General features: G+C 36.9%; 1 protein-coding gene across 2 annotated transcripts in view; it reads left to right on the plus strand.

Moving 5' to 3' along the window:
• LOC114645711 (potassium voltage-gated channel subfamily KQT member 1-like) overlaps window positions 1–24,991 on the plus strand; it is a 773,371-nt gene that overhangs the window by 130,966 nt on the left and 617,414 nt on the right. For both annotated transcript variants that reach the window (XM_028793526.2, XM_028793527.2), the window contains exon 3: window positions 17,100–17,190. In XM_028793526.2, the coding sequence (XP_028649359.1) occupies window positions 17,100–17,190 (91 nt within the window). The remainder of the gene's footprint in view (window positions 1–17,099; window positions 17,191–24,991) is intronic.

Here is a 24,991-nt window from a genome sequence, read left to right on the forward strand (position 1 = left end):
AAAATACATAATAGTATTACTGATAGCTGCACCATTACTTCAAGGCTTCAAGCCCAGGTGCATTACACAGTATTCACCAAATTAAAATAAAATAAAACAAGTGCAACTTGGTGATGACATCTTACCAACTGTACCATCATTTAGGCAAACTGCATTAATATGGACCTTGCTTCAAGCTAAGCTACATACATAAATAATAAAAACTGCAACTTGCAATTTATAATGCTGTTTGTGGTATAGCCCTATGGAAGCGCATTAGGGCCACTGTGAAGAACAAAAAATATGGACACGGAAAAAAAAAAACAAACTATATGTCGAGAATAAATTCGACATGTTGACTATGTCAAGATTAAAGTCGACATTTCCACTTTATTCTCATAGTTTATTTTATAATTAAAGTAGAATGTTGTAAACTAAACTTCATCCTAAAATCAATGTTTAATTTACTAGATTTTCTCAAACCCCGTCACAAGTTAATGCAGCACATCAAATACTTTGTGTTAAGTGTTCCCCGACCCAGTCGTTAATCACTACACTTCTTAAACTGACTTCCTCCGCACTAACAGCAGGCGCCTGCAACAATCACCGCACAGATAAACGTCTTTGTGAAATTAAAACTAGTTATTAACTTAGCCGAAGGAGTGTTCAGAACTTTAAAAATATCTTCGTTATACATGTTTAATTATGCCATCAATTCAGAGTTGCGCCCATTTCTGAACGAGTCGCCAGCACATCGCAGGATCAATACAAGTAAAACATACACTTGCAAGTACAAAAACAAGTACAACTTGGCTTGCAGTGTTATCCAGTAGTATAGAAACAGTATTTACACATCTGACCTTTTAAAACCAAAGTATCTCCAGGAAACGGACGTGATTCCTTTTTTTTCGGCAAAACTTCTTCTGTGTCATTATGTTTAACTTTATCGTCAGCTTCAGTTTCAGAATACTCTCTGTCCATTTTCACCGCGCGGCATACCTATGCTACCGCCCACTATTTGGTGGTGTAGCAGTGAAAAAGAGCCCTAGTGCAACAAATCTGTGTTTAGCGGTGTAGCAGTGAAAAAGGTCCCCACGTGAACAGTTTCCCGCTGCGCCACGTTCCGAACGTCGTTTAGGCAATTTAAACCGGTGTTGCGGTATAAGAAAAATCCATATCATAAAAAAAATAAAAAACGGTTTTCGGTATGAACCGGTATACCGCCCAGCACTATAGTGTAGTAAGTTTTTAAACTCCTATCCTAACCCGATAAATGTTCAGTTCTGTCTGATTGTGACACAAAACTAATCTCCATAGTAGCTCTTTAACCATACCATAATTACTAAAACTGAAAGTAATAGATATAAAAATAAAATAGTTTTTATTTCACAAAAACATTTCTAAGTTAAAACTGAAAGTATACAATGAAGGAAAAATAAAACTAAACTGAATTTCCAAGTAAGGTCAGAAAAAATGTAGAAATAAAAACTAATATCAGAAGGCAAAACTATAATAACCTTGATCAGCACCTTTGTGGTTTAATGTGCAATGACGTAACCTCTTACTAATCAATTTATACAAAACATCAGGGTCTTTGGTTTAACTGTATGACTTAATGATTTCTTTTCTAAATTGTGTGAAGAAGTGCATCTTGGTGGGTGGTAGTGTACTCAAAAATAGAGCAATTGAATAGTTAGAGTGCAAATATGGTATGGAGGGACAAATTAGAAAAATAGACCAGGCCCGTAGAATGCATGCCTGACATGTGAAGTTTTTATTGTTGTTCTTATTTTCTCTTTAGTGATTATTAAAGTGTATTATATGTCTTACTTTTTATGCTGTTCCACTTAATTTCCACTTAGATGCTATTAACTTTGTGGTTTGTACACTAGTTCCAGAAAATGCTGTCATTTTACTTCTTATGAACACACACTGTCACAAGAATGTACATTGTGATTAGAAAAGAGTTGAACACTTTCAAAACTGTGTTACTCAGTAAGTAAATATCATATGCCTGAAATTTACTTACCCCTATCTTTTCAAGTTTCTGTCACTTGAAAGTTGAACTTAAATAAGGAAATGCTGCCTGGCTGCCATGTTAACCAGCAAAGGTCGGGGTGGATTAACCATTAGGTAAGGGTAGGCAAGTGTCTAGGACCCCAGAGTAGCTCAGGACCCCATGATAAAATGCATTTATGAACTTTTTTTAAATTTCAAACATATTAAAATTGTGATTATAACTGTTATGTTTAGTGTTTTTCTGTCAACATGGGACTCCCCTATTCAGTCCAGACTACAAAGGACTATTACTTGTTACTGCCACGCTACTGTGCAGTTGGAAGTGTAACCTGAAAAATTAAACTAGTAACATGGCTAAGAAAACAGCCTTATAATAGAGCAGGGTAAGTCATGTGCCAATATGTTCTTCAAAAACAAGCTATTGACTAGAAAATGAAACACAGTTACCCAAGTGGAGCAGAGAAATGAAAACAAGGAAGAAAGCAAAAAAAAAGCTGCGAAGCTGCTAAAGGTAATTTCTTTTTTCTTGAAATGACCTGGAGCTTGATACTAGACTTTTTAAAATGTTACAGCAAATGCAACAGCCAAAGAGAAAAGAAAGCAACTGGATAATGTGCTGCCAAACACCCACCACTACCATGTCATTCATGTCTGATGGTAATAATGAAAGCACCGCCTTGTACAATTGGGGATGGGCAAACGATGACCAGTAGCACAGGTGCAAACAGCCTGTCTATCTTAATATTCAGTACCTAATGAGGTGCTCTTAACAAAACGCAGTTTGCTGGTGTAAGCGAAGTAAGTTGCCAAGAGGTGTCATACAAAGAAACCAAGCTTTTACCATAGTAAAAGGGATGGTCTGCAAAAGGGTAATTGTCGATGTTTTTAGCTGGTTGCTTGCCGTTGTCTTGCATGCTCATTTTAAAGGACAAATCAGTTTGTGCTTGGTGACTTTATAAACAATGGATTTCGTTGGTAGCAGCACCCTGAAAACGGAACTTAGGGTGACTGTGTTGCTCTGTACATAAATTGGCATAAAGCATTTCGCTTTACAAATGTAAATGCGTGTAGGTTAAAAGAAGGTCAATAGAAATGGTTTATTCCTGCACTTGCCAGACATGCAGCTCAGACTGCCATCGAATTTTGATTTCAGGACTATTAGGGCTGCAAGACAAATTTTGCAATTTTTCATCTCCTTTTGCTGTTAATGTGGACAACGTGCCAAACATTTTGGAGCTGAAAGTAAATTAACTCCTTGGTAGCCATGCAAATTCAAAATAAGCTTTAATTAAGTTTTTTCTTCATGATGTCCACAGTCTGCTCATTACTTAGGATTTTTTTGCAAGATTTTGCAAACATATTTGCATGGCATCATTATGAGGCATCAGTTTCAATTGTATGCAGGTGTTTTAACAAATGAAATTACTTAAAAGAATGTAGAGTACAGAAGTGTACCAACAGACACCCACCTTTGCAATAACCTGTTACAAAATCCAGCATTTCATTTGGTAGTCACCATTTGTGCAGAAGCAAGCATCTTCATGTTCATGACCAGAACAATGGTGTAAAATTTCTGTTATTGATTAGTTTTTGAGCATTGCTCTTGATTGCATTGAATAAAAAGTTTTATAATTCAAACTATTTTAGAACAACTATTTTTAAAGTTAATGTCTGAGATTAACACAGTTGCTAGTTTGCCTGAGTTCATAGAAACACCTGCATTTTATACAACCCAATGCATGAGTCATTATTAATAATTTGTCTCACTTTCAGAAAAGTTTGCCCACTCCTGCTTTACACTAATAAGTACAGCAAAGTGTGACCATTGTGATTTATGAGGGCCCCATTCCTATTTTTGCCTTAGGCCCCCAAATCATTAAAGCCACCTCTGGGAAAGGTAATATGTTATTAAGGCTCTGGTATCAATTTGATAGAATGACATATGACACACTGGCTCATATAGTGCATTTGTAAGTTTAAGAAAAAAACTGTGAGCATCCCTTTACAAATCAGTTTAGACTGCATGTTCATGTGATACTTAGTTACAGAGTAACACATTGTTAGTTTTTTTTAATTCTTTTTGAATCACCTTGTAAAGGTGCGGGTAATGAAGAGGCTTAAAACTTGATCTGTTAATTTTGTTGTTTTGATAAGTCGTATTTGCATTGCTCAACAAATGTAATCTCTGTTGCTTGTTATCTGAGATTGTTTTCACACAACTCTGAATGGAGCAGTATAAAGATGCATGTACAGTACTCACTACAAGTAAAATAAACCAAAGCTATTAATCTTCTGTATAAGAGACTGTCAGCATTTTTGGCACCATAGCATAAAAAGGAAGGAAAATAATGCAAAGAATGAAATCCATAGAGTGGCTTTTCTTTTATAGTTTACATGCTCTTTGATGGCCTGGCACGTTCAGGAAGATTTTTTGCCTTGTACGTGATGATGTTAGAATTCACATTGACTCTTCATAACAATGAATTTCTTAAGTGAGTTAGAAAATTAGTGGAGTCTTTCCCAGCTAGCATAGTTCACAAGGCAGGAACAAACCCTTGACCGGATGCCAGTCCATCTCGGGGCACACACACGCACACATTATAGGGTCAGTTTAGTGTCACCAATTCACCTAACCTGCATGTCTTTGCATGTTCTTCCCATTTCTGTGTATGGGGTTTCTCTGTCCAAACTCCATGTGGGGAGGACCTGAGACATGAACCCTGGTCTCCTTACTGCGAGGCAGTGGCACCACCACTGCACCACCCTGTCACCCAATATCAAAAATTAAGTGGTAAAATCTCATGTCACATAATCCACACTTACTTTTTTTCAGTTGTATCTTCACAATATCCCAAGCACATGTATTTTTATTAAATATTATTAAATAGATCACTTTTGGAGAACATACTCTTGAACTAAAATGTATTGCAAACACATAATTGAATTGTAGACCTGTGCCCCATTGTTACATATATATTCATATCAAGAACTAGAGTATCTTGGGATTATGGCAGTCTGTAAATCACCACGTTTGAAATGACCTTCTGCTTGTTGAAGCATCTCAGATACAAACTGTCTTTTCATTTTTATTTTTCTAGTTTTAGCTTGTATTCTTGTGCTCACTATGAAGTAATTTGTAGTGCCAGTGCTCCAGTTGGAAAATCAAAAGCATGCCAGTTGTATCATAAATATTTTAAGCTTCTGTGGATGTAGGCATCAGCCAAATAAGCAAATGTATGTGTATAATAAGAAAATATAAATGTATAAGTTCGACTTGATTGTATGTAAAAAAGATATGAACAAGCAAGTGGCACATTCTCTTCCTAATAATGTTTTTGCTCGATTTTTGGTAACTTTTAATCTTTAGTTGTACTCATCACCAGGGGCCTCATGCATAACGCCGTGCGTAAAATTTGCACTATAACATGATGTAAGCACAAAAGCGGAAATGAGCATACACACAAAAAAATCCAGATGCATAAATCTTTGTGAATTCCAGCTTCCACATTCTTCCGCTACATAAATCCCAGTCAGTGTGAAAAGTAATGTACGTGCACGCGCCTTCTGTCCTGCCCCAGCTCCTCTCGGAATTACGTCTCTTTGAATATGCAAATCAGTATAAATAGCCCTTAAGCTCAGCCTTCTGTGAAAAGACAATGGTAAAAGTATGAGGGGAAAATAGAAGAATTTTAGCGAATACCAAGTGGAGGCAAAGAAAAACATACTATTTGTTGGTTTAAACAGTGGTATAAACAAGAAAAGGAAGTTGATCGAGTGACATACTGTAGCGTGTTGGAGAAACTCGAAAGCTCAAGTTCACAAAGTCGCACAGTGCCCGAAATAAAAAAGTTGTCATATATCAAAGTTGTCGTGAAAAGGCGAGTCTTAGCCCACCGTCTGAGTGTCATATGAAAGCTTATTAGGGTACAGAGAAAAAAAAAAGGCACGAAATGTCAACTTTAGTCTTGAAATTTCCACTTTAATTACGTAGTTTATTTTGTCATTAAAGTAGAACATCATAAACTTCATCTTAAAATCGTTTAATTTACTAGTTTCTCAAATCCCATTGTAACTAAAGTAGCACATTAAATGCTTTGTTTTGTATTTGATCTTCTATGTGCTCTATGTGTGTGAATCACTACGTGCTTCCAGGCTTTCTCTTCCTCCGGCAGGACACAGAATCCATTACATTCGTAATATTACAGCTCTCTGAATAATTAAAGTACTGACAAGTATACATGATATTATTTTCATGATGACAGGAGTTAAAGCATGTTATTAAACATGGGAACACGGTGGCGCAGTGATTGTTCCTGCCTCACGCAAGATGCTTGCTGCGCCATGTGCGACCTTCGATGAAATACTTTATTACAGAAGTACTGTCTCTCTCAAATGTACTAACCTCCAATTCTTGTCCTTACTTTTCTTTCTCCAAATACCCAATTGCCACACAATCAGCTCTGTAATAGACGTTAAGCCATCTGTAAGCTTAGAACGCAGATTCTTCAAAACTTTTAAGGAACATTGAAATATCTTTGTAGTACATGTTTAATTATTCTATCCATCTATCCTTCCAGTGTCACGCCAACCACAGCAAGAAAACAACGCAAGGCAGGAACAGTCCGTGACAGAAGCTCCAGCTCCTCGCTAGCGCTGTGGCACCGTATAGTTAACGTTAAAGTTTTATGTGTATAATATAATAAACATATTTTGCTGCATTTCATCTTAAAAATGATATCATCATCATATGTAAATACACGCTTTATAAAGTGGCTCAGGTTGTACAATATAACTGTATCGCAAGTTTACAGTGAGGTAATTGTACTTATAAGTATAAACAGTTCTGCAAGGAACACTTGATGGACTAATTGAGTGCGTTTATAGTTCTTGGGATGAAACTGTTTGTGAACCGCGAGGTCCGTACAGGAGGGGCTCTGAAGCGTTTGTCGGATGAGAGCAGTTCAAATAGATAACAAGTAACAGAGATTATGGCTGAGGCAGCGTGTGCTTGATGCTGTATCCCGATAATTCTCTTTCCAATCAGCTGCTGTACAGCTGTGATTACACACTCAGAAACAGTGATATAAATACGCCGAGTGGTACAGTGAGAGTAATATGGAAAAAGATGGTCCGATGTGGCAACCCTTAACGGGAGCAGCTGAAAGAAGAATAAGAAAAAGGTGCAGTGAGAGTAGGCATGTGTGATATACATCGTTTACCATTATATCTTAATTGCTGTTTTAACGATGTGCGAGATTACATTATCGAGTATGTAACTCGCTTTGCAAAAAAAAAGAAACACAGAGTTCATTCACTAATGCAACAGTATAGACCACTGCGCGTGCGCAAAGCGAGTTGCGTAGGCGTGCACGTCCAGCAAGCCACAAGTTAGTGTCGCTCCCTGCCTCAAAATGAGTGAACAAACAGCGGAAGATGATAAAACAGCCTCGCCATCTACGTCGTCAGAGTTAATTGCCAGACGTGGTTCATTCTCACTCACATGGCAGTGGTTTGGTTTTGAAAAGACTGATGTTGCTCAAAAGACGGCAACCTGCAAACTATGTGGTAAATCATTTACCATTAAAGACAGCTCGACAACTAACTTGTTTCACCATTTGCGAACTAACCACCACACAGAATACGAAGAATACGAAAAGCTTAAGGAGTCAACTGTCCAGCACAAGTCTAAAGTAACCAAGGTACAAGCACAAAAACACACTCAGCAAACTTTAGCGCACTCATTCTGCAAAAAAGTCCCTTACGACAAGAAAAGCAACAGATGGCATGACATAACAAATGCTGTCACCAATTACATCACAAATGATATGGTGCCATTCAAGTGGTTGAGAGAGATGGTTTTTAACAACTTTTGAATACTTTAGACCCAAGGTACACACTGCCTGTCCGAAAATATTTTAGTCAAACAGCTCTGCCTAAGTTGTATGATTCATGTCACCAAACTGATGCATAAACTGCAAAAGGTTTCACATTTTGCCACAACAACGGATTTATGGTCAAGCCGAACATCTGAGCCGTACCTCTCCCTGATGGTGCATTTCATTGACGAAAACTGGCAACTGCAAAGCTTCTGTTTGCAAACATCCTACTTCCCACAAGATCACACTGGCGACATCATTGCGCAAGGTCTGAAAGATGCGCAGACATCATGGTCACTGCGAGAAGACCGCATGGTTTGCATGACAACAGACAGCGGGGCTAACGTTGTCAATGCACTACGGATTAATAACTGGAAGAGGCTACCTTGTTTTGGGCATAGGCTTCATATTGCGATTGGTGAGTAATTTGGGGTTCCTCTATAAAATGCAGTTTAGGTTAAATTGATCTTATTTATTATGATGTTTAAAAATACAAAAAGACCTGATAAGTAAAGCTATAGATGACAAAATATAATTCAATATAATTTCAAATAATACATTACATTATCTTGGAATTATCGTTATCGTCAAAGTCCCAGAAAATATAGAGATTTTTTTTTTTCCAATATCGCACACCCATAAGTGAGAGTAACAACGCTAAAGCAGTTATGGTATTTGGAATAGTTTGACCATTCTGTGGTCATCATATTGTTACAGGTTAATTACAATCAGATGCATTAAACTAATAAACAATATGCGGTTAATTTCAGTGTATTTATAAAGCCGCGTCAGGGATGTGGATCTAAAAAAGAAAGGGTAACGACTCAGGAACAGTAGCACTGCTTTGATGCTGGATGCCGCCAGTCTGCAAAACTGAATGCAGAACTTGCGTACGACAGGGTATGAGCTACCATGGAAATGTGCGTGGCTTTACACCAAGTTTAGATTTTATACATTGTGATTTGAACGTGGAAACATTCTTACGCTACATTTTTTTGCGTAGGCACCGTTTATACATGAGGCCCCAGGTGTGCTCTTTTTGTTGATTTCACATGAAGTGCAATGACGCTCAATAAATGAGCTAGTACTTGCCTGGACTCCTGACCAACAAATGAGACAGGTAGGCTGGTCTTTAATTTAAATGCTCATTCATGTCTGAGTGTGTTCCATTATCATTCCAAAGGGTGTTTTCTGAAAGTGATTTATTTAAAAATGTTTAGTAAAAATACATACTGTATGTATGGGACATTGTGAGCATATGACTCGATGTCATGATTTGTGGATTATATGATGGAAGTAACATGAGATTTTTTTTCCATGAATGTTTTGTTAAGTGGTTTGTCATTGTCTTGCATTGATCACCGTAGGTATATATTATACAGAAACTTTGTTATATCCAGTCTGCATGAAAACATAAGATTAAAAATGTATCTTGACCTTCATACCATACTATATTGGTTAGGTAAATATATATTTAAAAAATATAAGGTGGAGCATTCTGTTAAGCTATTTGAAACATCAAAACAGCATTTTTGTGTCTGTGTGCCAGATAGTACCCTGACACCTTATCCAAGTCCGTCTCCATCTTTGTGACAGAATCTTTTGGAATGTTCACTGAATGGATGGTAATTGGTGATCTTAAACTAGAGGTGTGTGTGTTTACTCAAGTGTTTGATCTGTGATGGATTGATATCTAGTTCAGGGCTGGTTATTACCTTGCATCCAATGCTTCTAGGATAGGCTCCAGCCCTCCATGACCCTCAATTAAATGGAATAGTTTTAGAAAACGGATTGGTGAATAGAATACAGTATTATTAAAACATGAGTAAGGTAAAAATAAATATTATTTGATAAAATTGTTCATTTTTAGTCTTATTTTTATCACTTGTTCAGGTGAAAGTTGCCTCATGCTGTCATCTGTGGACAAATTATGTGTTTTTACAAGGAAGCTTTGATTGCACCTTGTTAAGATGTTGTATCCAAGAGGTTCGTTAGAGATTGCAGCCATTACTAAACCAACAATGTACATAAAGATATATCTTACATCTTTCTCTAGTGGTATGATTGTGATTCTAAACAGGATAAAGAAAGAGTCAGTAATACTAAACTAAAATTATACTAGCTTCTGTTTAATATAGGCTTAACACCCACAAGAACATAATACTCGAAGGAGCGCTATACTTGGCCAAAGCATGATACCGTCAGAGTTTCCTGCAATTGACGCTTGTCCAACAGAGTGTGGGGAAGCATGTTGTCCTAGGCACGGTCAGTAGCAATGTCTTCCATCCGTCTGTAGGTGAGCTTTGCTGTTCTGGGCAATGTCTGGGCATTTATACATTTCCTACAGTTCGAGTCTGAAACATGATCATGCACGCTTCAAACATGGGTGCATTGTGGTTTGTTGGTTCATCACTCACATAAAATAGAACAGCTACTCTATACCAAAAACTGATGTTTTGGGTCACTGCACAATCCTTATTTCCCTGAATATTCTGCCTTGACAGCGTACAGTTGTTTGTTGTCTTTTTGTCATATTTCTAACCTAGTGATCCCCCTGCCAGTCAGCTTGCTTGGCAATATCAATTTGGGAAGCCCTAAAATACCTGACAGTGACCCTGTCGATAATATTGATCATGACCAACTTGGACACAGCAGCACTTCTGCGCTATGTAACACCTGACTCACATAGCTTCTTCTTCTGTATGCTTTAAACGTACGGCACAGTTTTTAAATAAGCACTGTTTTCTTAGTTATTTCACACACTCAAAAGGCCTGTGGGCCCGTAGGCACGAGAGGCATGGTTTAGAACCATATGCCCTCTACACCTCACACATGGCAAGGCTGGTTACTAACTGAAGAATAATGTTTAGTCAAAACAGATAGAAATAGCTAGAATATACAAATTTTACTCAACTTATGGGGGTTTTGGGAACCTCCCATAGATTATGCATTGTCATTTAGTAAAATATTTATGAGTCTTATGTAACTAGGAAAATGGCTCACACTCTTTTTTTCTAATTTTAGATATAGATGTAGATATATATATATATATATATATATATATATATATATATATATATATATATATATATATATGGCGGATGTTTGCAGACTGGAAGACCAACCACATGCGTTACCTCGTAGGTAGCCACCCATACAGTCAGATCGAGATTCAGACTACGAATGCTATGAATGTAGTTACTCTGATCTCCAGGCTGTCAAATAAATGAACCACACGCCGTGGCGCAGTGTAAAGAGGCTTCACTTCTGACGCTGACGTCCAAGGTTCGATCCCCGAGAGTGGTGCAGTGGAGTGTGTACGCCTAATGAGCCCAAATAAGGGCGAAACATGTGTTGCGTACTCTTTGCATTATTTGACAGTAAACTATGTGATATATATATTTATTTATAAATAAACACTATTTGCTGTTCTCATATAGTATCTACTTGAAGTTTAGGTGACTTCTAAGCTATTACATTACATACCAATTTTTCCATTGTCCCTCAGAACATCTAGGCATGGGCTGATTAGACCAACCCATGGATGGACTAGAGTTCGATGGGCTACTTAACCCAAAAGAGTTGCTTTATATATTATTATAAACAAAAAAAGTGATAAATACTTCAAATATGTATTGCATTATGTATTTTATTTGTGTATGTGTCTTTTTTTTGGTATTGTATCAATGTCAGCTGTTCTGAGAGGGCATGAGAGTAAGAATTTCATGGTACTATCAATACATAACAACAGCCTTGAAATGGAACTTTATCAGACTCAGTACATGGATGGGTGAATGGATGGTGTGATAAATGAGTGGTATTGTTTTTTTTTTTTAATTTTTTGTAAAGTGTGGTAAATTAATATAAGCAGGTTTGCTGCATTGTTTTTATGGTGGCAAAGTGATACTGCTGCCTCATAGCTCCAACATCCTGTTTTCAAATCACATGGCCAAAGCTATTAGATGTCTGGAATGCGTATATACACCCCATGTCTGAGTGAGTTTTCCTTCCACATCCACAAAAACTTACAATCCTGAGTTGGATTAGGTGGGTGTAAGAATGTTATGTATGCTATTGTCTTTCGAGGCAGCAGAATGACTCTGCCGGTTCACATCTCCAGAGAAAGGAATTCAGATCTTAGCCTCATGATTCCTTGTGTGGACCTTATATGTTCACCCTGTGTGTGTGTGGATTTTTCTCCCGGTACTCCAAGTTTTCTTCACACATTTGTTGCACTTAAATTCACTCAGTGCAAGTTAGTGCATCCTGCATGATGCTGGCACCTTGTCCAGATTTGGAACATAGAGCAAGAAAATTAAATGAATGTGGAACAATGAAATGAATGTTTACTTACAAACCTATGGCATAGTGGTTGAATGATACTTGAGACTGGATATTCATGTGTTTCAAAGGTCAGGTATTACTGTAGATGCCCGCTGACAAGTACCTGACAGGCCCCGTGGAGCTGAGAGCAATGTGCAGTATGGCCCATTGGAACATGCATCCCTGTAGGACCCGCTATACTGTTGGATGGGCAGAACACATTGCACTTGGGGATGATCTAACTGAGGGACAGATACAAAAATTAACACTGACCTTGAATTGGATTAAGCAAGTTTAAGAATGTTAAGCCCATTATCCAAAGAAAAGAAAGTTGACAGATGGGTCCATTTTAAAGGCAAAATAATCAAGCAAATGACTCCAGATAGGTCAAAACAAAAGCAGGCAAAAAGACATAAATAAGTGGAAAACATGAGAAAGGGAAAATGTCAAGGTGTGAAAACCAGAATATAAAAAGAAGTCAAAATCATTTGGAAACAAAAGAGAAAAGCCCTGAATGAGCTTGACTGAGGTTTTACCAAGGCAGGATGCATACTGCTAGAGTGCCCCTCTTTTCTTTCTCTTGCTCCTCCCATCATTTGAATGTTGTCTGATATAGCAGTGCATTGCAAAAGATGGTAATAGGAGGAACTAGAAGCAAGCTGATTGCGAAAGGAGTGGCTAAGGGCAGCACTCCATCCATATCCCTGAAAATCAGGTTCAGGTTTTTTCAATTTTTATTTCTTCTTTTCTTTTCAAGTTGGATTAATTAACACCTCTAAAGTTGTCCAGTGTGAGTGAAGAAGTCTGTGTACGTTTGGCTGGGTAACAAAATATGTTATAACTGCTTTTATCTTTGTGTAAAGACTAGTTAAGAGAACCAGAGTAAAGTGGATGTCCTTTAAATCAAAAACATTCTGTACAAGAGCTGATGTCAAAATGTTGATGGATGAAAACATAGGCAGATAAATTAAAAGGAGAAGATTGGCTCAAATATAGGATTCACACCAGTCAAAAAAGCAAAAAGTAAAAATTCTTAGTAGAAAAATAAGCTTCGCTGTCTAAGGATAAAAAGTCAGCACTGAGAATGTGTCTTGTCCTCAAATAAGATGGCAGTTCTAAGCATGTGATGTCATATGGCACCTAAAAATGCATCCTAGCCTCCAAAAATTCAAAAATGGAAGAGCGATACTGTCCACATCCTGCAATGTTGAAATAGTAAAAAACAACAAATAAAAAATACTGTAAGAAGATCATAACATTAAAGTCTGTGATTAAGTGTGACACTTTACAGCTAAATGCATATTTTCTTATTTTGGTAAAGTCAGAAAATAAATAATAATTTTGTATGCAAACTGTGCAGAAAATTACTATGTTTAAGCTTGTGCTCACGCAGAGGACATATTTACTTCCTTTCACTCAGTGATTCAGCAAAAACATGCAATTTGACCCAGGGTGCCCTCATTTTTTCATATAGCTATATTTTTTTCTAAAAAGTGTAAGAAGCTAAAATTTTTTTTTTTTTTTACTTTTAATTATGCATACATATGTTTACTGTAATTCAGGGTCTTGACCATGAGGTTCCTATCTAAGAAGTATTAGGCAAAAGGTAGGAATCAACCCAGGAGAGGGGTGTCTGTCCATTGCTGGGAACAAATACAAAACCACACTAATTTACATTGAGTCAAATTTAGTGTCACCAGTTAAACTAATACATACACCTTTTGGGGATGTGGGAAGAAAACTGAAATACCCATAGGGAAACAGATACAGACACAGAGAATGCGCAAACTCTAATTAGCAATGCCCAGGCATGGAATATGTGAGGCATCAGCACTAATTACTTACACACCTTGTGTAAATATGGCTAAAAATCTGGACTTTCATTACCGTGCACACATTTAAAAAAATTGTTTTCTAAAATAATTCTGCCAATAATTAAAAGGTTTCCAAATGATGTCTATCACCCAGGTACAGCAGGCGATAGTGAAGACGGTTGAACAAGGTGCTCAATTCATGAACTGGAGAACCATTGCAATCATTTTTTTAATAAGATGATACTTGGCATGGAATTCAGGTCGAACTAAATAGTTTAGCTTTAAGGAAGTTCATTCCATTTAAATAGCTCCTGAAAGTAAGTTAATTTTCTAGAATTTTTCCTGCTTAAATAGTGTAATAATTATCAGAAAGCTACATTTATTTGTTATAAATAATCTGCTTTAGTAAAAAGTTTAGGTGACTGTTAAACAGCAGTACTAAAGGGAAGATAATGTAGAATCCATTCAATTATTACAGAAGGGCTCGGACATCATACAAGATTAGGCCGTTTTGAGGCGGTTTTGTAAAGTATTATAACGGTTTATTTCTTGTACATCCCAAAATCAAACAAGGACTGCCACAATGGGCTTTAACAGGCCCTGTTTTTTGACAGCCCCCCGTCTTTACTACGTAATAAGACAAGAAAACATTCTACAAAAAAATATCCTTGTAGGGAAAACAAATGGAAGAAATCTTGGGAAAAGCAATTCAGAGAGAGAGACCTACTAGGTAACGCATGTGGTTGGTCTGCCCTCGGCAAACATCCGCCATGGTGCCCTCTTCAGTTGCGAGAAGCATATCATGGAATGTTGCATAGTTTTACTGTCAAATAATGCAAAGAATACGCGACACGTGTTTTGCCCTCATTTGGGCTCATCAGGCATACACATTATACAATCAGGTCGGGACTCAAACTACGAATGCAATGAATATAATTACTCCGGACCTACAGACTGTCAAATAAACGAACCACATGCCACGGTGCAGCGTAAGGGGGCTTCGTCTCTGACGCTGACATCCGAGGTTCGATACCCGCAGTTTATATATACAGTATATATATAAACTCTCTGTCCATGAAATTCAAAAGACTTGCAGCTTTGTTGTTCTCCATCAATGTTCCAGTTTTCAACACTGTAATTTAAGAGCTTTCATTAAACCAGGGGGAGTTTCTATGCACTGTGATAAGTTTTTTTTTCTTTTTTAAAGGGATACACTACGTCCAAAGCACCTCTCAAAGTCACATTATAATTTGATGTTAGATTATCTAAATTGTTTTCCACAATTACATTTGACTTACTCAAAGTATCTGTACATTTTGAAAGAGAGTTACATTCTAAATGTTGCACTGTCTTTGTTTTAATCTGTGTATGTATTAAGGGCAGAACCAACTCAAACATAATTAAATACAGTTGTGGCCAAAAGTTTTGAGAATGACACAAGTTTTAGTTTTCACAAAATTTGTTGCTTCAGTGTTTTTAGACTTTTTTTTCAGAAGTTTCCATGGTATACTGAAGTATAATTACAAGCATGTCATAAGTTTTAAAAGCTTTTATTGACAATTACATTAAGTTTCTGCTAAGAGTCAATATCTGCAGTGTTGGCCCTTCTTTTTCATGACCTTTGCAATTTGCCCTGGCATGCTGTCAGTTAACTTCTGGGCCAAATCCTGACTGATGGCAGCCCATTCTTGTATAATCAAGGCTTGGAGTTTGTGAGAATTTGTGGGTTTTTGTTTGTCTACCCACCTCTTGAGGATTGACTACAAGTTCTCAATGGGATTAAGATCTAGGGAGTTTTCTGGCCATGGATCCAAAATTTCAATTAGACAGCTTCTACCGTTAGTTACAGTATTTTTGCCACAAATGCTTTGGGGAAACGGATGCTACGCCTTTAATGACTTCAGGTAAAAATAATTAAAATGAGTGACATTGAAGATGAATATTATTTTGTAGCTAAGCATTATTTTCTGTTTTAACTGTGGTTTCAAGCCAAACAGTACAGGAGAGCCAGAAAACTTAAGATGCTGTTAATGGCCTTGCAATAAAATGTAGTTATTAAAGTGCCAAATATAAGAAATGTATAGACAGACAGTCACCCCAATGTTTTTGCTCAGCTGATGCCCTTCCTTTTATTAGCTGCACCATCCACGTTAGTTTGCCTTTGGTTTGATGTGTTGTTGTACTTTTTTTATGATTAAATTTTATAATTAGTTGCAACTAGTATTTTTCATTAACTTATTTATTATTCATAGTATACTCTTCACAGTGAAATTTAAATATAAATTTGCAGGTTGTTTGAATAAAAAAAAAAAGTTATCTTTTGTTCAAATGTAACTGGTACCTTATACTACATAGGCTACTGTTGGTAATGAAGTGATTTTGATAAATCGCGCTGTTTGGACAAAACATTATTTTATTATTTGAATAAAATAAATGGCCTTCTGGTGCACCACTACTTGCTTTAACTCCACTTGTCCTGCATTGGTTTGTATACTTTGAGCTGGATCAATGCTGTGGAAAGGTACTATCCTTCCATCCATCCATCCATTATCCAACCTGCTATATCCTAACTACAGGGTTACGGGGGTCTGCTGGAGCCAATCCCAGCCAACACAGGGCACAAGGCAGGAAACAAACCCTGAGCAAGGCGCCAGCCCACCACAGGGAAAGGTACTAGTACATATATAAAAAGTTACATATTTTTTTTGTTTGCTTTTTTTAAGCTTGACCTGGCAACCTGCTGACATACTGAATATTGATTAAATGATTGTTTTTTAATGAATTAAAGAACAATAGCTACTGTGGTCTTCAAACCTGAGCCCGTCTGACTAGGTAAACAATATGTTGCTTAAACCTGTTTAAATCTGAATATTAATAAACATCCCCAGCTAACCTCTAGTTAAGTGATTGACTGGAGTAAAAATCTGCAACCCCTGAAGCTTTCCTGCGCTTCTGGAAAGGAGCCCTCCTTCACTAATGATATTCCTTTTCTGTTGGTGGAGTTTACCATGTCACATACCAAGTTTTGCTAGGGTATAAAAATGGATCTATACTAGTGCTCACCGTTTCATCCTCTTCTCTCCTGTAGGTTCCTCATAGTGCTTATTTGCCTGATCTTCAGTGTCTTATCAACTATTGAACAGTATACAACATTTGCAAATGAAACGCTCTTCTGGATGGTAAGTTTACAATTCCATAGGTGTCAGTTATTATTGACATAATATGCAGTATTTTTTTAATATACATCCATACGGTGGTTACCTAGAAAGTTTTCTAAAACAATTTTGTCTTCATAAGTTTGTTCAACTATGCTTGGTGCATTTGCTTTGCTCCACATTTTTCCCCAAAATACTGTTTATGTTCTTTAAGCCTTGTGCCATTGTGACCGAAAAGCATTTATCCTCTTCCTCTGCCACTCGGAATCACATATCTCATGACCGCCTTTTCAATAACCTTGTCATCACTTCCAAACTTTTACTAATGGAGGCAATCTGAGGGTTAAAGATTGGGCCTTAAGGGAGGACGTGGAAGAACAATTCACTCAGGTTTTGTATTTGCTTCCTGTGTTTTCAGATTTGTGTGTGGTTGTATGTTTTCACAATGAAGGATTTCCACAACATGTGGTTCAAACCCTCCATAAATGTTCATACAGCTTTATAAAAGTTTGGACGTACAGATGAGTTATACAGTTTAAATATACAGATCTGGCTGTGTCACATGATGTCTATCAAAATGTCCCTTTCTTCACAAAAAACATTTACAGTGACTTTCGTAGCTGAATGGATAACCTTAAAATATATAATGTTATTCCATTATTTGTCATTTGTTGATGGACCCATGCTTGATTCCTAGTGGTGACTGGCGGAAAAAAAGCTTTCATCCCAGCCTTGTGGTGGTAGAACAAATTTGAAATACTCCCCATTCTGCACTGTTTTATTATAGATGGTTAACTTTTGTGGAACCAATAAGCATATACAGTACTTATGAATTTTCTAAAGAATGTTCACACTTAACCTGGATACTAAGCTTAGCTGAATGCTTTCAGGTCATAATCTATATGTAGGTCCTGCTAGATAAGTTTATCAGCACATTCAACATGAGAGTGAATGCTTCTGTTGGCCAGGCAGACTGAGAGACATGTAAATGAGCTCTACCTGGCTTTTTTCATAACTTGCAATGCCTGAAGCCCAGTTGCTAGTAGCACTTTTATCAACCGCATGATAGATGACCCTTTAACTGTGGAGCATCATCCAGAAAATGTGGCAGTTATGTGAATAATTCACTGGTGGGGGCTAAATGGTAAGGCAACTGTGTACTCGCAAGTTTATACAGGTGAGAAACAATTACCTTACAGCTCTCACATTACAGGGATTGAATACTTATGCACAGATGTCTATCTATCTATCTATCTATCTATCTATCTATCTATCTATCTATCTATCTATCTATCTATCTATCATCTATCTATCTATCTATCTATCTATCTATCTATCTATCTATCTATCTATCTATCTATCTATCTATCTATCTATCTATCTATCTATTATGCAGTGCCTTTCACATCTATCTTTCTATTTTGGATTTTAACCCACATGTTCACTGGGTGAATGTTCTCGACTGTCATTGTGCGATTCTTAATGATATACATATACATACAGTATATACTCATGTGTAAATACAGATTATTTCACACTAGCACTACATGTTATGTAATTTCAGTTGCTGTAATTGCACTACATGTTATGTAATTTCAGTTGCTACTTGTACCCTAATATTTCCTTTTTGATGTTTTCAACATGAATAAGACTACAGACTTGAAGTTATTCCTTGTTGCTCTTTATCTGAAATAAATCATCATCATCTCAACATTTTCCCTCTTTTAGCTGGAGTGTCTTTTTCAACAACTGTCATTTCTGAGTATATGTACTGTAGTTAAGAGATAATGGAAATAAATGTGAGTTTGTCCAATGAATCCAAACTGCAAATCTTTTTCAATATAACAGCCTAAGGAAAATAAAGTAAACAGTAGAATTGTCTCTAGCTAAGCCACCTAATTCTGACATTCATTGCATTGTAAATGGTTCAATGGATACTATGCCCCACACACTTTTAAAATGTTAGTCAGCTGTAAGAATTTCATTTGTAGTCGTATCTAGTTAAATCTAACTTTTTAACTGGTGCACCAGGCTTTTCCAGCTCTGGAAATTAAAAATATTACAATGTGTTCTGGAATCATTTGTTGAATAATTAGAAAATCAAGGCTACAGTGACCATATGGCTACATGGATAATCTTCAAGAGTGGATGATTTAATGCACTGAAATCTACTTAAAGTGTAATAACAGTTTGGGCCACAAGATGGCACGGTTTTACTAAGAAAATCACAGTCTAGCTTCCACTCAGACAAGGCCCCTCATGAATTTGTCTATATGTCTAGACCAGGGGTGGGCAGATTCAGTCCTGGAGGGCCGCAGTGGCTGCAGGTTTTTGCTCCAACCCAATTGCTTAATAAGAAGCCCTTATTGCTCAAGTAACACTTCAGCTTCACTTTAATTGTCTCGCTCGTTAAAATTTTGAACCCTTATTGCTTATTTTAGTCTTAAACAGCTGTATTCTTGGTTTTTAATTGCTCCTAATTAGCAGTAACATGCAAATGACAAAAGAGACCAGCATTTCTCCATTTAGCTTGTTTTCATTTACACCTGTGTGTATTTATCACACACTATTTGGTTTAATTAAATACTTGGAAGGAAAGTGAAGAGAAAAAAGTGAAGCACTGAGAATTACTCATCTGTTTTAGACTTAAAATCATTTGGATTATATCCTTAGAAAGGAAAACAAATCTAGGATATGAGAATGACCTGACATAGCAGAGTTAAAGCACTAGCAAGCCATACAATTAAATAATTGACAAGGATTGGTTTTTAATTAAGCAACTGGGTTGGAACAAAAACCTGCAACCACTGCGGCCCTCCAGGACTGAATCTGCCCACCCCTGGTCTAGACCAGTGTTTCTTAAATTTTTGGTGACCTCCACAACCTCACACAAAAAACATTTCATCTGTTTCATGAAAATATTTATGAATATATGAATATACAATATATATTTATGCCAAATAATGTAATAATAAAAACTGTCCTGGCATAGTTTCATCTTGTTGGGCTGGTTCTGTCCCTGCCTTTGCTAACGCATGTAGTGTAGAATTATGGAAACAATTGTAGTATGCCTGTAAAGCACACCAAAGTTAGATGCATTTTAAAAGTAGAAAGTGTTCACAGTAGTAATTTTCTTTTTAAAATTAAAGTTGTCCTGTAACTCAGGGCTGTTGCATTTTAGCCATCTTACGTCAGTGTTGTGAGATCCGCAGACATTTCTTAAGCAGTGTGTTTGAAGTGTTTGTTCAAGTTGTGCATTTTTTTAGTTTGTGTTGTAAATTTGTTTGCTGTTCTGCAGAGTGTCCTTCCCTAGTGACCAAGGTTATAAACTGTAACACTCAAAACCACCTGTTCCCATCGTGACTTGGAGGAAGCCACTGCACCTGTCAGGGTGTCAGCTGTAGATAAGTGAGAAGTACTTCTGTACATGCCATATAAATTAAAGGAATAATCCATCAAAAATGATATTTTTTATATAATACTTACCCCATGTACTTTGAAAAATTTAATCTCATGTTTTCATGTAGAATGGAGAGAGAACATTTTATGATATTATAGAAGCCAATAATAACCAGTGTTTCACAAAGGCAAACTGTTAAAAACATCTATTGCTGTTCAGTCATATGTTTAAAATGGGCAAGACTTTGCTTTTTTGCTATAATATTGTTATTTAAATAGCTACATCCAGAACGCTCGGCACACATACCCTAAACAGAAAACTAAAGCCATGACTCTTGACCAGTGAATCAAGAGAAGAGTCGGAATGCCTTATTTTTTTTAAATACGGACATGTCTTACACCTTGTAATGTGTCTAGTTCACTGTTACGAGATAAAAGAAAAACTTTTATGTTATTTTGAAAACAAGGTAAATTGACCGTGAATGCAGCCGAAAATGCCATTCATGTGTGCTAAACAATTTAAAGAGTTAATGACAGTGATTTACTTTCTTCATTCTTCTTTAAGTATGGATGCTAAGGTTCAAGATTGCCTACTAATGCTAATGTTTATTATGTCCCCTTTATAACAGTTTTATATTTACTATCACTGTTACATAGATAGTGGTGGCATGATAGTTAGCATAGCTGTCTCATGGTTTGGGGACTTTGGTTTATTTCTTTGTATGGCCAATGTCTGTATTGGAGTTACTCCTTCTCTCAGTGTGTTTCGTCCTCTCCCCTCCAAAAGATGGTTTGGGTCAATTAACACCTCTAGGTCAGCCAGTTGTGTCTGTTGAGGATACCACTTTTTTCTACCTTGTGCTTAAGATTACACCTCCTGTTCTTTCAACCCCCTGTCTAAGAAATTATTGGAGATATTGAATTGATGAATTTTGTAATAACTATAAAATCCAACTAAAAATGAAGATTCAGGTTTAGACAGCAGTTCTCACTGACCACAATGCCAGAGAATGGAAATGTGTTGCATGTTGACATGTAAATAGTGATTTTGTTGTACAGGTGAAAATACTGACTCTATAAGCCCATAAAGTCAAGCAGTTATTTTATATAGTGCCATTGAAAGAATGCACCATTATAAGGAAGATTGCATAGAAAAAATTTCATAATTTTAAAAATGGTAAATAAAAGAGCTTTCAATTATGTTACAGGTACAAGAGTGCCTGCTTTATTAGGTCCACCTACTCGTGAACACAAATCACCTGTTCCTCCAAAGCCAGTCATGTGGTAGCAACTCATATAAAACAAGCAGACATGGTCAAGAAGATTTGTGGTTGTTTGAACAAATGCTACATTGTCCAGGACAAGTGATATAAGTGATTTGTGACTATGCTTTTATTATTGGCACCATACGCTTCTAGATCTTCCCCACATTGTTTTTCCTTCACCCTTCAATTCAGACTCCGTTTGGGATACCCTGAATCACTCATCTTTATTATCTGTCCATACCATTGTAGCTGTTTCATTTTGTTGTTTTGCATGAATGGTTGCATTTTCAGCTTTTCATGGATTCTTTTATTTCTTATTGTGTCTCTTTTTGTTTTAAATATCACTCATTTTAAATACTTTTTTTCAATTGCTGTTATTTTGTTGGTTCAATATTGCCCAAGATTCTGCAGCATATAATATCGCTGGTACATATGCAGTTTTGTTTATCTATATATTTAGATTCATCTTCACAGATATACTTAATTATTTATTCCCTTTTAGGGTGTTATTAATTTGATAATATTCTTTGCCTTGTTTCTTTTGTTTGATTTCTTCATCTATCCTTCCATCTTCACTTATTACTTATTTTTTAGTTGTTCTCCATTTGTCTGTGTCTGCATTGCCCTTTCTCTTCTTATTGTCATTACTTTGCTGTTTTCTGAATTTATTATGCTTTTTGCTTCTAGCTTTCAGTTCTATTATTTATTTCCTTTATAACTAATATGATAAGGTTTCTAAAATTGTCAAATTAATGACCATTTGTCATTGTGAAAATGTTACTTCTCAGTACTTAGTGTACTTATTTATCTTGTATAGCTTCTTGTAGCCCTGATGAATGTGGTAGCTTTTAAAACACGAAGCTATAATTCTGTAATTCAATAGTCATCCTTCCACTCTTTACCTCTAGGTGGCAGTGTTTACAAAGTTGTTAAAATGAGCTCAGGATGTATTCAGTTTTGCTGGCTCATTTGTTGTGCTACCCAGTGCCAATAAGTGCAATACCCACTCGGTGCAATAAGTGCAATACCCACTTGATAAAAAGTACATTTACCCTTAGAAATAGCCCTGAACATTGTTTCTCTCACTCACACAGGTATAGTTTAGAATAGGAAGTTTAAATTAACATTCAGATTTTTGAGATGTGGAAGGAAAACCCAGAGTGTGTACGTGTGTGTGTTTTTATATGTATGCTACATCTATGGGCTACCTCTTTAACCAATTCAGTTCCATTCAATTTGATTTTATATAGCACTCTTAACTGAGTACGGTGCTGTTTTTTTTTCCCCATGGTGGGGGTAAGGGAGCTATCCCATGTCACTTGGACTGAACTGTCAAGTGTTGTCTTATGGCTTAGCAGGCCCACATACCTGGTCTCATTTTATAATTTCTAGGTCTTTCCTGTCAGTGCATGTCCCCTAATCTTTTCCCATTTAATATCATTAGATGTTTGCTCATGATGTAAGGTACTATCATTTTTTAACATGTTTACAGCTTTAGTACACAATCAGTGGGTTGTCTGCAGGCATATGTTAATTAAATTCATTCTCAAGCATATGGAAACAGACTAGCCATACTCTGCCTGTTGGCTGATTGATAGAATTGGTGGCTTGAAACAACGGGCAGCATTGTCCCCTGTGCTCCAATGACTGCCAAATCATAATTCCATAATCCCGAAACAAAAGATAAGATCAAGAAATCAATATTTTATTTTAAGAATAGGAAAGGAAAATGCTGATTAACGAACAGTACGAACAGGAATTAACTGCTTCTGTGCGAAAAATCCTTGAGTATTGAGCAGGGTCCTGACATGCTCCTTTAGATGCTGGATAATCTGATGAAGCAACTGTGGGCCCCCCTCATCTTGCTGTGGGTGTCCAGGATGCACCCTGGTGAAGCATGTGAGGTGGCAGGTGTCTGGCCCAAATGCAAGGAACTGACTTCTTCATTAAAGACTCAATCCCAGGGCAGATGCCTTTTGTTTGAGGCTTGTTCTTACAGCTGACCTCTCCTCCAGCTGAGCCTCTGATTATTTCAGTGTCATAATGCAGCTGAGATAACAAGGACCAAGTGTAGCCATGGCCACCAGGAAGGCCAATGTGTGTGACCCGGGAGCTGAAAGGCAGTAAGGATGGAATTAGAGATGAGTGCCAGGTGCTTCACCAGTCAGTGTGGACTAGTGGATAATGTACTAGCTTTTATATCAGAAGGGCGCTGGTTCACTCCCTACCACTATCCCTGAGCAAGTCACATCACCCACAGTCTTTAAAATGAATGGTACCTTTGGTTACATTGAAAGTAACTCTGAATCAAAGCATTGGTCTTTCAACTCAAATTCTGATAAAGTAAAAGTTCATTGAATGGATGACACTGTGGTTTGTGCTGCTACCTCACACTTCAATATCCTGGACTAGTCACTATCATGTTCTCCTGCTATCCACTTTTTTATTCTCCTATATTTCTCCTACATCTCACAAAAAAAGTCATTTTCACCAGCCCATTTACTGCAGGTTAGTGAAGCCTTACACAGCAGCATCAGGTGCAAGATAGGAACCGATCCTGGCCTGGGCATCAGTTCATGCAGGCCGTGGCCATATGTGTTTAGTTCCTAATTAATAAGGTGATAAGGAGTGTGTGTGTGTGTGTGTGTGTGTGTGTGTGTGTGTGTGTGTGCATATTAATGCTTGTTGGATTTAGAATTGCACAAATAACACACAGAAAAGTTTTTTTTTCAACACACTTTATTGTTCAATTTGAAGGAACAATATTGGAATCTTTTAAAAGGACAGAGCAAACATGATGAACTTCTTTATACTTTTCGAGTCATCTGTTCCTGAAAATTAAAATAATACATCTCCATCAGCGCTATCAAGCCACACGGGGGCAGTGCCCCAAACTCTTTGAATGAAAACTCATTCGGGTAGTGAACTGCTTGTATTAGCAATTAATTTAAAGGTTTTTGCTACTGAGAGATATAACACTTGTGCAAAGTTTCAGCAGATCCAACATTTGTTAAACTAGTATCTGTCTGAAAGATTCTTTTTTTTTCTGAAGTTGTAAAAAGCGAAGTGCAGCTTGATTCCCTTGTGATTAAGTAACACCCCATTTTACACTGGTTTTTTTGGTAAATGCGTTTTCTTTTTTGGAATATGCATATTTTCAC

This window comes from Erpetoichthys calabaricus, chromosome 2 (assembly GCF_900747795.2).
Source record: "Erpetoichthys calabaricus chromosome 2, fErpCal1.3, whole genome shotgun sequence".
NCBI classification, from domain to species: Eukaryota; Metazoa; Chordata; class Cladistia; order Polypteriformes; family Polypteridae; genus Erpetoichthys; species Erpetoichthys calabaricus.